The sequence below is a fragment of the Nelumbo nucifera genome, chromosome 2 (genome assembly GCF_055504915.1).
Source record: "Nelumbo nucifera cultivar China Antique chromosome 2, China Antique-T2T, whole genome shotgun sequence".
NCBI lineage: Eukaryota > Viridiplantae > Streptophyta > Magnoliopsida > Proteales > Nelumbonaceae > Nelumbo > Nelumbo nucifera.
The window spans coordinates 71,070,307-71,088,824 of NC_142650.1; the positions used below are offsets into that span (position 1 = coordinate 71,070,307).

General features: G+C 37.3%; 1 protein-coding gene across 1 annotated transcript; it reads right to left on the reverse strand.

Moving 5' to 3' along the window:
- Nucleotides 1-8,792: 8,792 nt before the first annotated feature.
- Nucleotides 8,793-18,315, reverse strand: LOC104604111 (uncharacterized). Its single transcript, XM_010268334.3, has 10 exons — nucleotides 18,159-18,315; nucleotides 17,238-17,482; nucleotides 16,956-17,160; nucleotides 13,971-14,061; nucleotides 13,654-13,799; nucleotides 10,434-10,677; nucleotides 10,228-10,332; nucleotides 9,897-10,079; nucleotides 9,587-9,791; nucleotides 8,793-9,453 (listed from the first exon to the last, which is right to left on the reverse strand). Exons 2-10 carry the CDS (start codon nucleotides 17,455-17,457, stop codon nucleotides 8,855-8,857), a joined length of 1,998 nt encoding a protein of 665 aa, XP_010266636.1. The 5' UTR covers nucleotides 17,458-17,482; nucleotides 18,159-18,315; the 3' UTR covers nucleotides 8,793-8,854.
- Nucleotides 18,316-18,518: the final 203 nt, after the last annotated feature.

Genomic DNA, 18,518 nt, shown 5'->3' on the forward strand with positions numbered 1-18,518 from the left:
CCATTCTATTTAGGCTTAACCCAATTAGAAATAGTCAATTCCATTAAACATCAAATATAGTTTCAAGAGTTGTAGTTGGTTTACGATTCATGGTTTGGGATTGATGGTGCATCATCTCACAGATGCCGCCCTAGTTTGATGACTAGACTAGGATGCCGAATTGGAGGATTTCTTGCTGAAAAGTTACTCAGACGCCAAGTTGAGTGGGGCCGAGCTAGGAAGTAGCTCAGATGCCAAGTTTAATGGGTGAGCTGTGTAGTTTTTTAGAGAGACTTGCGAAGAAATAGAATTAGAGTGCCTAAGTTGCTTTTACTCGAGGTGGCAATTCCAATGCTTAAGTTAGCTAATTAGGATTTTTAGAATGAATTAAAGTGCTAGAAAATCAGAGTGTGCGAGAGTTGAATCGCAAGTACCTTCTCTCATGAAAGTGATGCCTTTTTATTGGTGTGAGGGGCTGGAGGTGCCTCGTAACGGGTTCGAGATTCTCGGAGAGCCGCTCCCACCATGTTCTGATTGAATCTCTTTGTCAGTTGCGTGACCTGCACAGAGGCTAAAGGTCCGTTCGATCGACTCTGAGGCAGACGATGCGGGTAGGTGGGCTTAACAGTCGAGTTTTGTTACTCCCGGAGAATTTGGCCTTGATAACAGGCTCAAAGAGTAAATTGGTGAGCACGTCTCGTAGGTCGCTACCTGTACCCAAGTCAGATCAGACGGTTCTCAGAGGAGGTCACTCCTTACATCGAGGTAATTTAGGTTGGTCGGGCTGAGATACTATAGGTGGGTCCTAGACGAAGTGTTGCTAGTCGTTCTGCCGAGATAGTCTACTTACTTAGTGTTGAGGTGTCATGTAGGTGTTTAGGGATGCCACGTGTTGTGATGTCATTCGAATGACCAAGTTACTTCTCATCAGAGATGATTTTTAAACTTAAGGAAATTGAACCAAAATCATAAAACAAAATTTTAAATTATTTCAAATCAAACCCAATCATTTCTACGTCTAGTCCATACTTCAGTTTGGCAATTTGGACTACATATTTAACAAATGAACACTCCCATTTAATCTTACACTAGCTTTTCAAAACCTACAAAGACCACTTTATCATAGAATTTTAACTAGCAGGTATTTATGCAATGCATGAATTTTGTTAAAAGAATTTGAAGCAAGAGGAGCTAGGGGTGTAACTTGGGTGTGCTCAATCCGACTTGACCTAAATCAACCAAAGCATTTTGCATAGATTGGGCTTGAGTTTCCGAATTTCAAGCTGGGCTTAGGCCAAAAAAACTCAGGCCTAACCTAAACTCAAGTTAATGATTGGGCTAAGGCCCAAGTAGCCCAAGTCCAACTAATCCAATCTAAGCCCGCCCAACATTTTATGATATGCATATCTACATATTATTAGTCTCTATCATGTCACTATTAGAGATAATTAGTGGAAATCATTCACATGGGCAATTAATCCCTTGTTTGAGAACACTTATAAGAAGTACTTCTTTTAAGATCTGAGACCACACATCAAGTGGTTATTAAGTGGTTTTGTGTGTTTGGTAAAAAAGTGGGGAAGAAGTACTTTAAAAGTGACCTGAAGTTGGTTTTTTTCAGCACTTATTGAATAAGTACTTCTCCAAAAAAATGGGATGAACCAGTCCCTAATGTTTTCTTGTAATACCTAAAATACCCCCGCATGAGAGTTATCTACTAGGTAGCGGTGCACCTAGTTACAAGTCCACCGACGATGATCGACAATAAGGAAAAATGGCTGGCAAACCTATCATTTGGCTACTTTTTTCTATTTTCTAAAGTTATTCTTCTCATTTAATCATTTTTTTTGGTTTTTTTTTTAACTTGAACTCCCCCTATTCTTCGCAGATCTACACTTGAACTGCCCTGTTCTAACAGCGACAGCCTCACCGTCTATCCACCGACGACAAGAGGTTAGTTCACCAAACTCCTCCCCTCCAAGTTTTTTCTTCTTGGGTTTTTTTTTAAAAAAAAAACTTGAAACTCCCCTGTTTTTTCTTGATTTTTGTATTTGTTTTGATAATATTCGAATTATTTTTTATGCAAACAATGATGTTGAAATCTAAGATCGAATCAACCATGTGCTCAAACCCCATAACTTCTTACTCTAGTAGAAAAAATTTGGGATCGAATACTCTACCACAGGGATCGAACTCTGGGATCGAAACCCAGATTTGGTTGTTGATATGCAGCCTTGCCTTAAAGACCAGAGCAAGTGAGAGAATGTAGATGCCTGTTAACAGGGCTTTCACTAACACCCTTGTGGAGCCTACAACTTCAATTGGGATGCTAAAAGCCCTAAAACACCCCTCCATCTTCTCTAAAACACCACTGAAGTCAAACAAGAAATCAACTGGGTTGGTATCCGAAATGATATTTTGTCTTGGATTCTGTATAGGCTTTTTGGGCTTTGGATTCTAGTAACATCGAATGACATAGTTTTAGAACTAGGATTCTTGTTGTTTTGATTAAAGAAAGCTTCAAGTTTACCAACAAACTTATATGTTTTATCACCTTGGCTACCTACTTGTCTTTGTTCGGTTCTCTTGTAATACTTGTAAATATTCTCGAATTTCTCTTTGCATTTTTTTGGATTTCTACAGTACCCCAATTCCTCAAGTTTTCTAATCAAGTTCATAAGAACACTTTAGGGAGCCAAAGAAGAGGAAAGAAAAATAAAGGTCAAGACATAATAAACCTCAGAACATATAATTGAAACAATTGGAAATTGAGATGTCACAATTCATAAACAAAAAGCCTTTCAATGCTCATTCATCTGGTATTCAACTGATGATAGACCTCTTAGATTGGTCATTGCTTGAGAAAGAATAGCAAGGCACAATCACATTTTAACCTATGGTGTAACAGAGTTCAATGTCCAATTTATTGGATGGAGAGGACCATTTCATCAGTTTTACTTTTGTTTTATGGCCAAGGGAATAAATGCACCATTCATTAGATGAAATCAAGGAACTGCTCCAACAAACAAGAATAAAAAAATCTCAATTTTCTGTAAGCAAAGGTTTAAGTCATAAACAATTTAATGAAAAAGAACCGCATACTATCCTTGCTTTCCATTTTTATTCATCCAGTCATTTGAAATACTAGTAAAAACTCAAAAAGAAGAGAGAATATGTCAATAATACCATGACTTCCTCGCTACAAAAGAAAAAGTAGTATACTTTTTTCTGCTGCAATGTTTGGAAATGACTTCTAAAAGCATTGTTTTGACTTTTTGGATAAAAAGATTAAAGCTTTATCAATATTATTCATTATTTGTTAATATTAGTTATTATTATTATTATTTGGGTCCACATGGCAATTCATGTGTGGGTCCACATAGACTTTCAGTTAAAATGTATAGTATAACATGCAAAAAGCATTGCATATATATATGGGTGAAGTGAGGGTTAAAATTGTCATTTGTATCAATATAAGCACTTATAGGAAAAGTAGCTTACCAAACATTCCCACCCCCAATAAATGCTTAAAAACATAATAAGTGATTTGAAAAGTGAATTACCAAACAACCTTAAGTGGTTGTTAAAATAAGTATTTCTAAGAAATACTTATGCAACAAGTACTTTTTTTAGCAATCACTAAATCATCAAACAGAGTCTAAGTATTTTAAATAACCAGTATCCAAATGATAAGAAGTTTGGTTTTTCTGTAAAATTTGTTTATCAATTGTTGGTGAAGTGTAATAGTAATCAGCAATGAAATGATATAGTCTGGAAAAAAGTTGTGGAGCTTTCATTTCTATCCCTACATTACTTTGCTTCTGTGAAAATTATTACATAGTGCACTCAAAGCCAATGACCAAATTTTTGAGTTATGAGATCAACATTTGTTTGGTTGTAATGATATGAAGAGCTTATCTCATTTGTTTTGTACATACCCCCTATTCTCATGATGATCAACATTCAACACTCTATGTAAGAGATTGGGTAGAAAATTTAACTAACAATACCAGTAAGCATAATCAACACAATGTGCATCATATTCGGTTTGTGATTACACCTTAGGCTGAGTTTGGAAGGAGTAGAAATGCAAATATGTAGAGTGCAAAAACTTATATTATGTATTTACGCTGTACATATTTGCATTTGTACTGCTTCCAAACTCATATGAATATCAATAGAAAAAGGATTTACACCTTATAGATGATATGGGTTGTCAGAAAAAGAAGACATTATCATGATGAGCTCTTTATCCCATGGATGTTGTTGGTAGGAAAATCAAGATGTGATTGTTGGAATGGGACAAATTCAATGCGAAAGACTTCTAATGGGTTATCAAGGGATAGGATGGGGAGGTTTCCATTGCTTATGTAGTAATAAACAAGCATGGAAGGCTTCTCTTGGCAAAGGCTAAGTGCTTGGATATTTAGGATCTGGATTTATTTGAAATTATGGCTTTGAAACTTGCTATTGATTGTGTGGTGTAATTTGTAAATGGCAATAGAGGTTTGAATGAAAAGCTCAACAAAAATAGAGAATGTCACACCCCTTCAGTTTGGGCAGGTGATACAATGCCCAACTTGGATAACAAGAATGATAACGGGTTTGTCCCAAGGGCTTTGGTTAAAAGATTTTCAAGCTGATGTTTAATGAAAAAATGATTTGTTTGGATTAGGGGTGTCAATTGGACTAGATTTGGTCCAATCCGATCCAATCCAATGTGAGTTCATTATAAATGGACCAGGTCCAATCCAATTCAATGAATGTTTTGGACCAATTTGGATCGGTCCAATTCAATGTTTGAACCATCCAATCTGTTCAAATTCATTTAGATTGGTTTCAACCCAAACCCAGTCCATTGACACTTATATCCTTATCTTATATCAATAGACCAAATATTGGCTTAATCCAACCCAATCCAATATAAATTTGTTACGGATGGACTAGGTCCAATCCAATCTAATAAATATTTTGGACTGGATTGATCCAATCCAATATGTCTTATTGGTCCATCCACCCAATATTTGCTCGATCCCTTCACCCTACCTCTTTGTACCTTCCTTTTAAATCCAAAACTATGAAACAAAATTGGATCAAATTAAGACCTTATAAAGCCAAAATTCTCTCTTTTGGCACAATCCATAGGAAAATGAAAATCTTGAGATCAACATCGACATCCAATTGGATATGACCTGCAGATTTAGGAAACTATAAATTAGTCGTGCATCCACTGTTCATCATGCCAACTTCCTATCTAACGGCCCTGATCCAATGCATCCATCGCCTCAAGATCACTAGGATACAATTATTAGCAAATCCCACCACAAATCAATGACAATCAACTTCAAAAACACTAATTACCAAGATCAATCACTCCTTTCTCAGATCAAAACCATCCACTCAATTCATCACCTTAATCTGTTCCTACCCACCAAATTTCAATTCAAAAATTTTCCTTTTTGATTCATCATCAAGCCTATATCATATTTCAACAAATCTTATTGATTAAAGCTTATAAGCCTTCACCCCCAAATTCATTTGACCAATCAAACCTCACCCTTGTGTTTAGAGATCTAAAAAAACCCCACCATGTCAAATTTCATGGCCAAACCCCTCTATTTAATCGTTGAAAATTTGAAATTTCATTATTAGTCATCTCATTGACTAATAAACCACAAGCCATGACTATGATCTGAACTAAATCTATTAATCCACTCTTATGATCAAAGATACATCACTTTAATTAGATTTAGGATGTTCAAAAGTGCCTAACCACCAAATTTCATCCCAAAATTCCCCCATTTAACATGCCATCAAATAAAGATTCTATTTCAACAAATCTCATTGATCCGAACTTGTTAGCCATATATCTCCATCTTCCCAACCCATTTTGGCCAATCAGACCTCATCACTATCTTCAAAGACCTAGAAAACCCCAGCACATCAAATTTAATGACGTAATTCACCCGTTTAACCATTAAACTATGAATATGCCATTTTGACGCACCAATTTGAATCGCCATGTTATCTGTCCCAACCTAAAACCTCAAGAGGGTGGGGGACTGATGCTGGCTCCTTACTTGACCTATTAGAACACCTAGACCAATAAATTTGAGCCTAGTAGGCTTAAAAAGCTAAAAATACCAAAGAGATCCCCACTTGAAACTAAGAAATGATAAAATCATATTTAAAAGTTCATCAAATTTATGTTTTTTGCCACTATCACCCTCAAATACGGGGCTGCAATGTCTGGCATGCCCCAATCTCTCATTGTACACATGAAATCTATAAAAAAAGGCATCCAAACTCGAGAAAATTTGTTGCATAAAGAAGGGTTAACTACATGCCCTTTTCTATCAAAATCTTTGCATATTTCGGTGAAAGAACCTTGCTAAATCCTAAGTACTGTAGGTGGACAAATTTTGGCCCTTTTCCTTTATAATGGAGGCCCAACTTGAGCTTGAGGGAAGGGGAAAAAAAGGAGCATTTCCCAACATCTGTAATGCTTCCATTTTACCTGAAATCCAAAAGTCCTTAAAGATCAAGCCTCAAATTTGCTTCTCTTGTTTTCCAAATTGAAGATCCAAAAGTCCTTGAAAATCAACCTCTGTAATTCATAGAAAATTTTTAACAAAACATTTCTGAAAATATAACAAAAAATATTTTATTAAAAATTTGATTAATAATTAAATTAATATTTTAACAAAAACATGTTAACAGAAAATTTCTGGATCATCAGGATCTATTTGAATATGATAACTAAATAAATCAGGACAATCACTTTTTGGGTTATGTAATGATTAGAGTCATCTTCTTGACCCATCTTCCTGTTATAGTGTTCGTTTGAGGAACACAATAGCGTTTTAACATCAATAATAAATAGTGATGTATTGGCCCCAAAACGTCCATGATACATTTTATAATTAAAACAAAAAAAAATATTTTTATAATTCAAATAAGATTTTAATTAAGTACTAAATTTTATTACTTTACTTTTTGTATTTGTCTAATTGTCTTATTTATGTTTTCTTTTATTTTAGATATTTTATTCATATTATTTCAATATTTAATTATTAACTTAAACATTAATATTTTAATACATTATAAAAAATTAAATGCATTTATACGGAAGGTGGAGAGAGACAGAGATAGAAACAAGAGAAAAAGAAAGAGATATTACAATTAGATGGTTTATTGGGCATGTAAGATAAGATTAGGAGGTGTTTTAGGAGAAAGATTTAGGTGGGAGAGATGGTTTACGAAATATTTTAGAAGGGGAGATGGTTTAGGTGATTGGGAACAGGAGAGAAAGAGAGAGAGAGAGTTGAGGAAACATGAAAGGGGAAGGAAAAGGAAGAGCAAGGGTGATGTGGACAACCTTGATTTATATATATAGGCCCCGTTTGGTTCACAGGAATAGGGGTCTAGAATCGGAACTAGAATAGGCTATTCCGGTTCCAACTCTTTGGGACATTCCCCCATGTGAGGAAATGGCTATTCCGTCCCCCCCCCCCCCCCCCCCGGGGAATGAAATCTCATTCCTACTGATTTCAATTTCCACTGTAGGAATAGATTATTCCGATTCCAACTATGAACCAAACAGACCCAAAGTATAGATGTGGCATTTATGAGAGTTTTATCAATGCATATTCCAAGTGCATTACATTGTATATTCATTTTCAACCTTACCTATAGACTTTCCCATTCCCATAGTGTGTATGATTCACGTAGGGATCAGAATCGAAATTGGTATAAACTGAAATGGGATTTCATTCCCAATGGAGGTTTCAGGAAAGGGCCATTCCCTGAAATGGGAGAATGCCATTGCAGCAGGAATGAGAATATACTTCCGATTCCACCCAACCAAACAGTTGGAATTGCATTCCGATTCCAATTCCAGACCCCTATTCCTGAGAATTAAACCGGCCCTGATGTTGAAACATTGCCCATAATTAACAATGAGCGGTTCTTCGGTTCTTAGGAATGATGGAAATGACGTCTTGATCGAAGTTATCCCAAACACGTTATAAGTCCAATAAGCGATTAGTGAAATTGTTTTAAGCTTATATTAATGCAAAACAGCTTCAAAAAAAATTTGAAGCTAAATTTTTAATTTTTATACTGTTATTTGAGAAAGTCAAATCGTCTAACCAAGGTTCAAAGTATCGATACCTATTGGCCCGTATCGGCCAATACGTATTGTGCCGGTGGCTTCCCAATACGCCCCTAGAGAGGGTGTATCAGGTTCTGACCGGTTCAGAGGGTGGAAGAGCCCTAAACCGGCCCCCTGAACCGGTTTTGAAAAAAAAAAAGCATAAAACACACTATCGATATCACGCAATACGCCCCTACCAGCGTATCGAGCATATCGATATTTTGAACCTTGTGTCTAACTATTCAACCAGTATAGGGATGGGCCAGGCCATAGGCTTTTTAAAGGGCATCAACGGCCTCGGGCCTACCTGGGCGGCTGGGCCTAGGCTTGCTTGGGCCTGGCAGGCCAGGCCAGGTTGGGCCAGGTCATAAATGATGATCCCTAACACCCGTGCCATAATGACCAAAATCGCTGGACAAAATCACTGGTTAGGGGTATTTCACTATGGTTGGGTTAGCTTTTTCCTTTTGTTAAATTTTGAGTTAGCCCGAGCATGATTTAGTTGAAATCTTCAAATTGGGCAACCCAATTTGAACAACGGTGTCTAAATCATAATACACTTGGAACTTGCCATTTTGTTATCCACTGGGAATCTAATAGTCGGAATGTAGATCCCTTCCATGGCTTCTGTTCCCAACCCTCTGGATGTGATATCTGCTTGGAAAGCAATCAGAAATGAAGCTCAGCTCAATGAGTGATAAATTATAAATGTTAACAATGTTAAACAGCCATGGAAAGGAGAGAAAAACTAAGAAACAGAACATGGATGAATACTAAAACAATGGAAAATTGGGTTGATATTCTTTCTCCCTTGGATGATAGATCCTCGAGTCGCTCGGTATGCTCAGGCCTTGTTGTTAGCCCAAATCCAAATGGGAAGAGGGGATCATAATGTGGGTCACCAACATTCATTGGGAGCTGGTCAACTGTCTTGAACCAAGTGCGTGCAAGCTTACCAGTAAACCCATAGTCACCAAACAGAACATCAGCAACCCCTTGACCTTCAGTTCCTGGGAGCCAAGCAGCTACAAGGGCATCTATAGAGTCAATATATGGTTGGATCACCACCGGGCGGCCAGAGATGATGACAACTATGCACTTGACAGATGAACAAACATTGGTGATGGTGCTTGGTCCAGGTTCAGGAATTTTAAGATCCATGCTGTCACCAAATGTTTCTACATATGGGTGCTCACCCACAACAACAATGGCATAGGAGAATTTGTTGGACTTGATGAAGTTGGTGTCAGGGTTCTCACTGTAGACAACTTGGGTGGATGGATCGACTGTGTTTTTGATGGCACCGAGTATTGTAGTTCCTGCTCAATAGAAGGATGAATTTGTTAACTTTCTTATAATGAAATGGAAGCATTTGAGCTTCCTTTCTCAGGGAACTTGGGAATAATCAAAACATACAAATCATACTTGAATATAGTTAATAAGCTTACTTACCACTAGTAAGGCTATTCCCTTCAAGTCCCTGCCATGTGATTGTCCAACCACCACATTGGGCCCCCAGGTTGTCAGCATGGCTTCCAGCAACAAGGATCTTGGGTGCCTTCTTAGGGAGAGGTAGCAATGGCTTATCAGCAGATTTACCATTCTTAAGAAGAACAAGTGATTTTCTCACAGCTTCCCTTGCCAATTCTCTATGCTCCTGTTCAAGGCATCGACGTTAACTTTTTTGGTCATGATGTTTCAATCATCTGAAGTAGGAAAAAAGAAAGAGAAAGAGAAGGTCCATCATGGAGTTAAGACTAACATGACTTCCTAGTTCATCAGCCAGGGTGAGGTCGGCCAGTGGGTTCTCAAAAAGTCCCATGGTGAACTTAACCCTCAAAATCCTACTCACAGCATCATCAATCCTGCTCATAGGAATAATTTTGTTCTGCACCTGGAAGGTAAGATCATCGACAAATTCTGTATAGTTGTAAGGGACCATGACCTACAACATGCCCAAAATAAGTGTTAAAAAGCATACCCTTTAAAGGACTGTGAACCAAATTCGAAATCTAAACTACTTTGTACAACTTTTTTACTTGATCAAGCTTTTGAGCTTAAGAACCACGGAAAGTATCAAAAGTTTGACTAACCATGTCAATACCCGCGCTGATTGCAGCTTGGACAGAATATGAGTAATTAGCATGAGGTGGAGAGGTAATCCTATCAATACCCATCCAATCTGAGATGACAAAACCCTGAAATGTATCCAGAGAGATGCATAACTATCAGTTTTAGTCCTTCTAAAGCAAAATTGGATACCCAGGTTGGATGGTTATATCAAAATCAGAATGTTTACACCGAATTGAAGGTGATTCTTGAGGTAGTCAGTCACGAGATCCCAATTAGCATGCATCTTCTTCCCATTCCAGCTCGAATAGGAGACCATGATTGTTGCAACACCCTTACTGATTGAGTCAAGGTAGGCTGGCATATGGATGCTGAGTAATCCATTTCTGCCAATCACTGTGTTGTTCTCATTGATGCCCTTCGTTGTGCCTCCATCGCCCACATAGTGCTTTGCACAAGCAGCAACCTTGGTTCTACACAAAGATGACAACAAAATAATGGCTTAGAAACATCAGACGGAACCCAAAGCAAAGGTATTTTAGGATAAACAAAAGCTCAAATTCCTTACCAGGAAGACTATTAATCAATGATACAAATTTGGAAGAAACGCAATAACCATGTTAGCCAAACAAAACTTTTCTGGTAATGTTGGTGGTAACCAGAAAATATAATAAGAGGCTCCAGATCGCTACCCACAAATTGTTCCCACATCCAAATCCGCAAGACTTACCACTGTATTGGGATTTGGGAACATCTCCCCATGAATGACAAGGGAGATATGCACGCCTGTTGTGTCCTGTGAGTTTAGATGTGAGAACAGTTATTTGAATTCAGTGTCCAAGCTCATGATAAGATCTTTTACCAAACAACTCAGTAATCTCTCCTCAAAGATCTATATCCATCTCCAGTTTGCGGCCAATTTGAGAAAGGAAAAAGCAACTAAACCCAGAGAAATATCAGAATTAACTTGAACTCAGTTTTTTTCAAAAACAATCTAAAAACAAAACCACTTTTCTGTCTAGGTGGCAATTCAGCAGTTCAACCATCTAAGTCGAATAGATCAACCCATGATGTCATAAAATGAATAATAAAAATACATATACAGAGAAACATAGAAGATTACAGAAAAATTGGGCATGTCTCTAATATATATTCATCATATTGAATAAAAATAAGATTGATAAATAAGAAGTACTTTTACTAATAAAAATAAGATTGATAAATAAGAAGTACTTTTACTAATAAAAATAAGATTGAAAATGGCTAAAATACAAAAAAAAAAAAGTAAAAGAAGCCAATGACCAAAACAAGGTTAATTGTGTTAATTCATGTCGTTTCGAGGTAGGGGTATTCGAATATATGAGTCAACACGAACACAACACAATTAATTAATTGTGCCAAATTTTCAGACATAAATATGGCCTGTTTATCACACAGATAGCACAAAACAACCCATGTAACCTGAATTAACAAGATTGACCTGTTAATCCATTACTTAAACAAATTCATAAAAACCATTTAATGTCATCCTTACCTACCATAATAGTATTTCATCCAAATACACAGGTAGCACAAAACAACCCATGACCTTAATTAACGGGATTGACCTGTTTATTCATTACTTAAACAAATTCATAAAAACCATTCAATGTCATCCTTACCTACCATAATAGTATGTCATCCAAATACTTGAAACTTTGGGTCATGGTCATTTTCAAGTTGAGTTAACTATAGGTGCAAAACAGGCCAGACCAGACCAACATGGCTCGTATGCTACAATGCCATGCCATTCCAATCACGATTGGGCTTGGGGGTAAGGGCCCATAAGGACACAAGTCAGCATGGCCCACATGCCTGGCATGGCACGACCCATGCATTGGAAAGGGCCCCCTCCCCTTTGCAATGGCTATTTTAGCCTTAGGACCCATGCCAACATCAGCATGGAAAAGCTCCCCCCCCCCCCCCCCGCCCCCCTTTTAACAATGGCTATTTTAGCCATAGGAGTGCCCTAAATAACTTAAATGCCCCCCCCCCAAAAAAAAAAAAAAAAAAAAAAAAAACAACTAATTTGGGTTTGAGGGGCATTTTGTATTTAGCCATTGGGGGCCCTAAATCCTCAAACTGCCCCCCAATAGCTATACACAGTTAGTTTAGAGGGCATTTTGGTCAAGTTATAAAGAGACATTTACAAAAACTCCAAAAAAGACCAAAATACTCCTCCCAACAACTATAAACAACAAATTTGGAGGGAATTAGATGATAAGAGAAGATGTATGATAGATGAAACTCTAGAAATGTGCATATGTCTCAAATATTGGCTAGAATTAGAGGATAATCTACAAAATCAAGGAGGACAAGACACTTAATCTAGTGGAACACCAAAAGATCCAAACGACTATCAAGAAGGAGATGGAACTTGAAGACCCAGTAATTGTACAAAATTCTTAGTATTATTGTAAATTTTGATTTTCGATTTTATTTGTAAATTGTAATCCAAGTCATTTGTGATTTTTTTTTCTAATTCCGTTGTGAACTTTTATTTTTAATTTTATTATACTATTTCATTCCAATTCCATTGTAAGTTTTTTCAATTTCATTTTATTATTTCATATATGAATAATTAAAATTCACATGAAATAAAATTTTAAGATTTTTTTTCCCAATTTTGTCTCTCCTGTTAAGTTTTTTTATTCAAATTTTCATTCTTTTCTTTCAATTTTTCCTTCATAAAAAATTGTGCCAACCCCCCGCTCCCTACTCTAGCATGTTGTGCCTAGCATGCCACATTACAATTATAGATTCAACCCAAAATTGACACGTTAATCGTGTTAAATGGGTCAACATGATTTTGACACAAATACAATCAAGGTAAATCCAAACACACTAACTTCATGTTGTGTTCATGCCAAATATTGCCAACCCTAGGGAACAACCCCTATATAGAGATCTAATAGTCATCTTATCAATGGTGAGAATTTTAGAGGCAAAACCATTGACAGGAGATGGGGAGAAGTGACAGCTACAACTTCCCAAAAGCCGGTTGTACGGGAATTATGGTCCCCACCAACACAACAAAGAACAAAGTTGAACTTTGATGAAAGTTCTAAAGGTAATCCAGGCCCCCCGGGTATAGGGGGAGTTTTCAAAGATGGAGAGGGTAGAATTTTTGTGATGTTTTCAGGGCCAATAGGGCATTCAGGCAGATTAGGAGTATGGATATATAGACAGCCCATAAGGGAAATCCTCAACATAACAAGGGAGATTGGAGCAAGCTCCAAGTGAACAAGAAGATCAGCTAATGGACTGTGAGGGAGGAGTTTGTTTTGGGCAGTGTTGAAAAATGATGAATTTGGGTTCAACTCCCTAATTTAGGGTACACAGTGGGACTGAAGTTATATTTGAATAAATGGATTGAAAGAAATTAGTTATATCATGTCTAAGAATCTTACTTTCCAGCAACAAAAGGGACACCCTTCTGAGAATTAGCTGGGATTTCTCCTTGTAATCCAGGTATTATATCTGTCATTAATTGAACAATGCTGTGATCTTCACTGTAGCTTTCATAACATCGACCCCATCTTGGATCTCTACAAACCTGTATGGGTTGAGGTAGCAAAGGGGAAAAACATTAGGAGAAACAAAAAGCTCCAATCTTCTTTAACTGTTTAAAACCTACCATCAAAAGTTTAGGATATCAGAGATCAAGTGTTGGAAATTGAGTTACTCATCAAAAAAAAGTGTTGGAAACTGAGTTTGGTTTGTTTACCGCAATACATGGAGCAAAAACATAAGGAATGCCTGTTGCTCTAACTTCAAGAGCAGTTGCAGCTCCAATCTTCTTGACAAGTTCGGGATCCCTGGTTGACAATACAAAAAACAGTTATTTTGTGGAAGAGATGTGACATACATGAAGCTGTGATTTTGACAGTTCTTTCATAAGATTTGTCTCAATGGAGTCTTTGTTAATTCAGCTCACCCTTAAATATTTAAGCGGAAATCAAAAGGTAATCAGATCCAAGACAAAAAGAAAATCCCTTTAGGCTCAGTTTGGAAGGAATACAAATACAAATATGTAGAGTGCAAAACCTTGTATTTTGTTTTATTTTGTATGTATTTGTACTGTACATATTTGTAATTGCACTCTTTCAAAACTAAGTCTTAAGTTATGAGTCTTGGTGGTCAATTTTCACTAAGTTATTCCCAATGGGAAATTGCTTTCCATAGGCTACAGCTGCAAAATAGTATCTATTTGCCCAATTTGATTTCAAACCCTATCCAATTTAATTAAGGTGTTTTTGATCCATTTATAATTGGGTTGAATTTGCATCTACCCCAATCTGATCCAATAATATTTAAGTATATATGCTTATATCTATATAAAATGGATGTATCTATTAGTAAAGTTGATATCTTTACTAAAGAGTCAGGTTCTGCTCAATAGAAGGTATTTTCAAGTGATTTTATTTATGATACACAATACTAAAGTCATTTTTAGTTCATTTTATAATTAGTAATATTTAATCATTTGATCGTTTTTAGTTTAAGTTGTTGATGCTATTCAGTATCCAAGTCTAGTCTGATCAAAATCCAATTATTCAAATCTGAGTATCAACAAATCAAGTTTGAATCTAGGCAATGTTGCAACACGAGTAGGCCCAACCCCAGCCTAGACCAACCCAGCCCAAAATTTTACATGGGCTGTGCCTAGGCCCAAATTCCTATGCTTTTTTATTTTCTAGATGGGCTTAGGCCTAGCTCAAGCCTAGCCTGATCTTAACCCAACCTTTAGCCCCAAACCTAGCTCAAGTACACATACATATACATTCACATCATCATCATCATCTAAGCCTTATCCCAACTATATCAGCTACATGAATCCTATTTCAGCATTCCTTTATATTTAATGATATATCCATTGTTAAATTATGATGCTTAAATCATTTCTTACTACTTCGACCCAAGTCTTTTTGGTCTACCCCTAGCCTTTCTCCCTTCAACTTGTAATTGATCACTTCTATAGGTGATCTTTTATGCACATGAGGAAACCATCTAAATCTACTTTCTCTCATCTTATCAGCACTAGCAATGACCCATGCGATGCACGGGCTCTTCTTTAAAAAAATATATTTTTAAGGGGAAAAATGAAGAAATAGTGGTTCACCAAAGTTTATATATATTTTTAGTTTTTGAGCTTCAAACTTACTCCTTTTTATATAGTTTATATATTATGAGAAGTACACAAATCAATTGCTTAGCATGAGAGCCAATTGATGGTGGTTTGGTTGGTAGGTTCTCTGGTAGTTGTAGCAGAGACCTAGGATCAAATCCCACTGCCATTAGAGTTGAGGTGTTAAGGGTTTGGGGAATGGGCTAAACCCTATTGTGCTTAGCATGAGATCATTAACCAAGTTAAAAAACAATTTCAAAATTCTGACAAGGATAACCAAAGGCTCATGTTAAGTGTTTCCTTACTACATTTTATTATTGAACTAGAACAATCCTTGAAAAGGATTGGTTCTCTCCACGTACTAGGTGGGAAAAGTTGGGATTTGAGATGTATTATTAGTTTGGGTCCAAGCTAGGGTTCATACTTAGGGTTGGCCCTTAACCTAACCCAATCCCAAGTTTGTTAGAGAGAGTCAAAAGGGATTAAAAGAGATTTACGAGGAAAAGTGTAATTTAATGGGGAGGGGAGATGTTACAAACATTGAATATTAGGGGGGGGGGGGGGAGGAGAGAGAAAGAAAAGGATTTAAGAATGATCTTATTAGAGAGTAAATATGGATTTTATTAGAGACAACGAAGACCCATGAGGGTTTTAATTTTAATGATTTAATTTAAAAATAAATATGCACATGTTCGAGAAAGGAGAGGAGGAGGCATGTGTGAGCTTCGTGATGAGGACCCCTCACCTCCCTTCTTTCCTCTTTCTATTATGTATATCCTACCTATCTATCGTGTGCGCACACACACACACACTTCCTATTTAATGATTTGAATTACTAGAATTACTAATGTTAAGTATCATTATCATCTTAAGCCTTATCCCAAGTATGAAGTCAGCTATATGAATCCTATTTCGCCATTCTGTTTGTTTAGTGCATATACATTGTTAAATAATGAGTGGCTAGTGGCTAGTGGCTAGTGGCTAGTGGCTTTGACCTGCATCATTATCATCTTAAGCCTTATCCCAATAATGAGTGCCACTAGCCATTCTCCCTTTGACCTGCATCATATCACTTTTTTCTTACAAGTCCTTGGGCGGACTTTATGTTTCTAATTCTAAACTAAGTTTAGGGAAATTTTTTAATACATTGGGAATATAGGTTAACTTGAACCTGATTGACCAATCCAAACATGGCCCAGACCCGAACCCAACCCAAGTGTGTCAAGTTTCAATTTGGGCTGGGCCTGGGTTGGGCAGATCAAGCTCGATCTCGGGGCTCGAGCCTTAGGCCCAAGTCTTAGGACTGGGCCTTGGTTGACCTTAAACCCAGCCCAGCCCGCCGAAGTTGCAATCCAACTAGTTCTAGCCTTCTAGGCTGTGCAGACTGTGCGCAAACAAAACTAGCATCAAGAACAAATCTATTGAATCCAACTAGTTCTAGGCTATACAGACTGTACCCAAACAAGACTAGCATTAAGAACAAGTCTACTTAATCCAATTGGTTCTAGGTTATACAAACGGTGCCCAAACAAGTCTAGCATTAAGAACAAGTCTACTGAATGGATTCTAGGTTAATCTGCTTGCCTGGTAACTCCGAGACCGACATTGTGGGGGAATATTGTTGCGTTGTAGACATTGTTGTGTCCATGAACAGCGTCGATCCCATAAATCATAGGAATCCCAAGTCTGGTAGACAGAGCTCCCTTCTGGAGATCATTCACCATTGCAACCCAGGACTCGGGGGAAGCCCGAGAAGCGGGCACACTCCCTCCACCACTCAGTACACTCCCTAACCCAAACAGAGCACAGATTACTTCAAAATATTCTGGTTTCATCAATGGAAAAAGCAGATTATCGGTGTTTTACCAATGAAGTAGTTCTTCATCACTTTGGCAGAAGAAACGCTTCGCTCAATCTGCGTCATCTGTCCGATCTTTTCCTCTAAAGTCATCCTGCTCAAAAGGTCCTTGACCCGAACATTCAGTGGCTGTTGAGGGTCTTTATATTTGAGGTACTCTGCTTCTGCTATGGCTACCCAGGAGCACAACAACAGAAACCCCATTAAGGGGTTCAAGAATCTTCCCATCTTCTGGACCCTCTCTGCCTTTGGGCTGAAACCATGCAATAGGGAGAATCAGAATGCATACAAAGAAGCCATAAAAATCCTAAGATGAAGTAAATGAAAGAAAATTCTAAATAAAACCAGAGGCATTGCAAGACCCATAAGTAAATAACTAGAACAGCAAAAAGTAAGTAAAAATGCATATTGTATATTTTATAGATGAAAAGTAAGAAAAAATCTATCAATTTAACACGAAAAACCCCAATTCTCATGTTCAATAGCTCAAAAAGAAGTTCAAAACGCTGGGGAAAATGCAAAGCTACATATCTTTCAATCAAGAAAACTTCAAAATTTGAAGCGTAATGTAAATAAAACTTGCAAAACCCAAAACCGGAAATAGAACATAGAAAAAAGACCCAAGAAGAGCATAAGAAGGAAACGCGAAACCCACAGTTCGCATCTAATAAAAAAAAACCCATCATTCACAGAAAGTCAATTGCATCAGTAAATGAACAGGGAAAAAACAGAAATTTAGCTACTTGAGAAATTAAATGCAAAGAGGTGACACAGAGATTCTACATTCATCTTATCCAAATAGGATGAGAAAAAAAAGACCATGGATGACTATCGTAAAAAGAGTTTGACAGAGAAAAAAAAAAGAAAAAAACCAAGAGAGATGAAGAAAATCATCCTGCATTTGAAGAAAACGAAACTAACGGAGCTACCTTAGAAACCCGAAGAGCTTCAGATTCTTCTTCTTCCTGGAGGTCACAGAGTCAGAGACGCAGACAGTTGAAGGATCTGCTGCTCGTAAGTAAAAATGGAGAAGGAAAACGTCAACGATATCAGTGGTATTTATAGAAGGATCTGCTGCTCGTAATGCTGCGCACCCACTATGAAGTATGAACAAAAACACTAGAGCCGAACATCGGGATCATCTTGCATTAGATGTTCCTGATGTGCGGCTGTAGTGTCTTATCCATACCGCGCAGCAGATTTAATTAAACCTTATTTAAATCTTAAAATAAGTTCACCTTTATCTAATCCTAACCGTTGATGACTGGGCCCATCCCCTTGATTCATGG

What these genes read in the sequence shown, in the direction of transcription:
- LOC104604111 (XM_010268334.3), bottom strand. Translation starts at nt 17,457, where the DNA reads ATGGGAAGATTCTTGAACCCCTTAATGGGGTTTCTGTTGTTGTGCTCC. An exon ending in TTTTTGCTCCATGTATTGCG is followed by an intron (nt 13,800 to 13,970) that starts GTAAACAAACCA and finishes CAACCCATACAG; the next exon opens with GTTTGTAGAGATCCAAGATG. An exon ending in GTCCCTTTTGTTGCTGGAAA is followed by an intron (nt 10,678 to 13,653) that starts GTAAGATTCTTA and finishes ATCTTTGTGTAG; the next exon opens with AACCAAGGTTGCTGCTTGTG.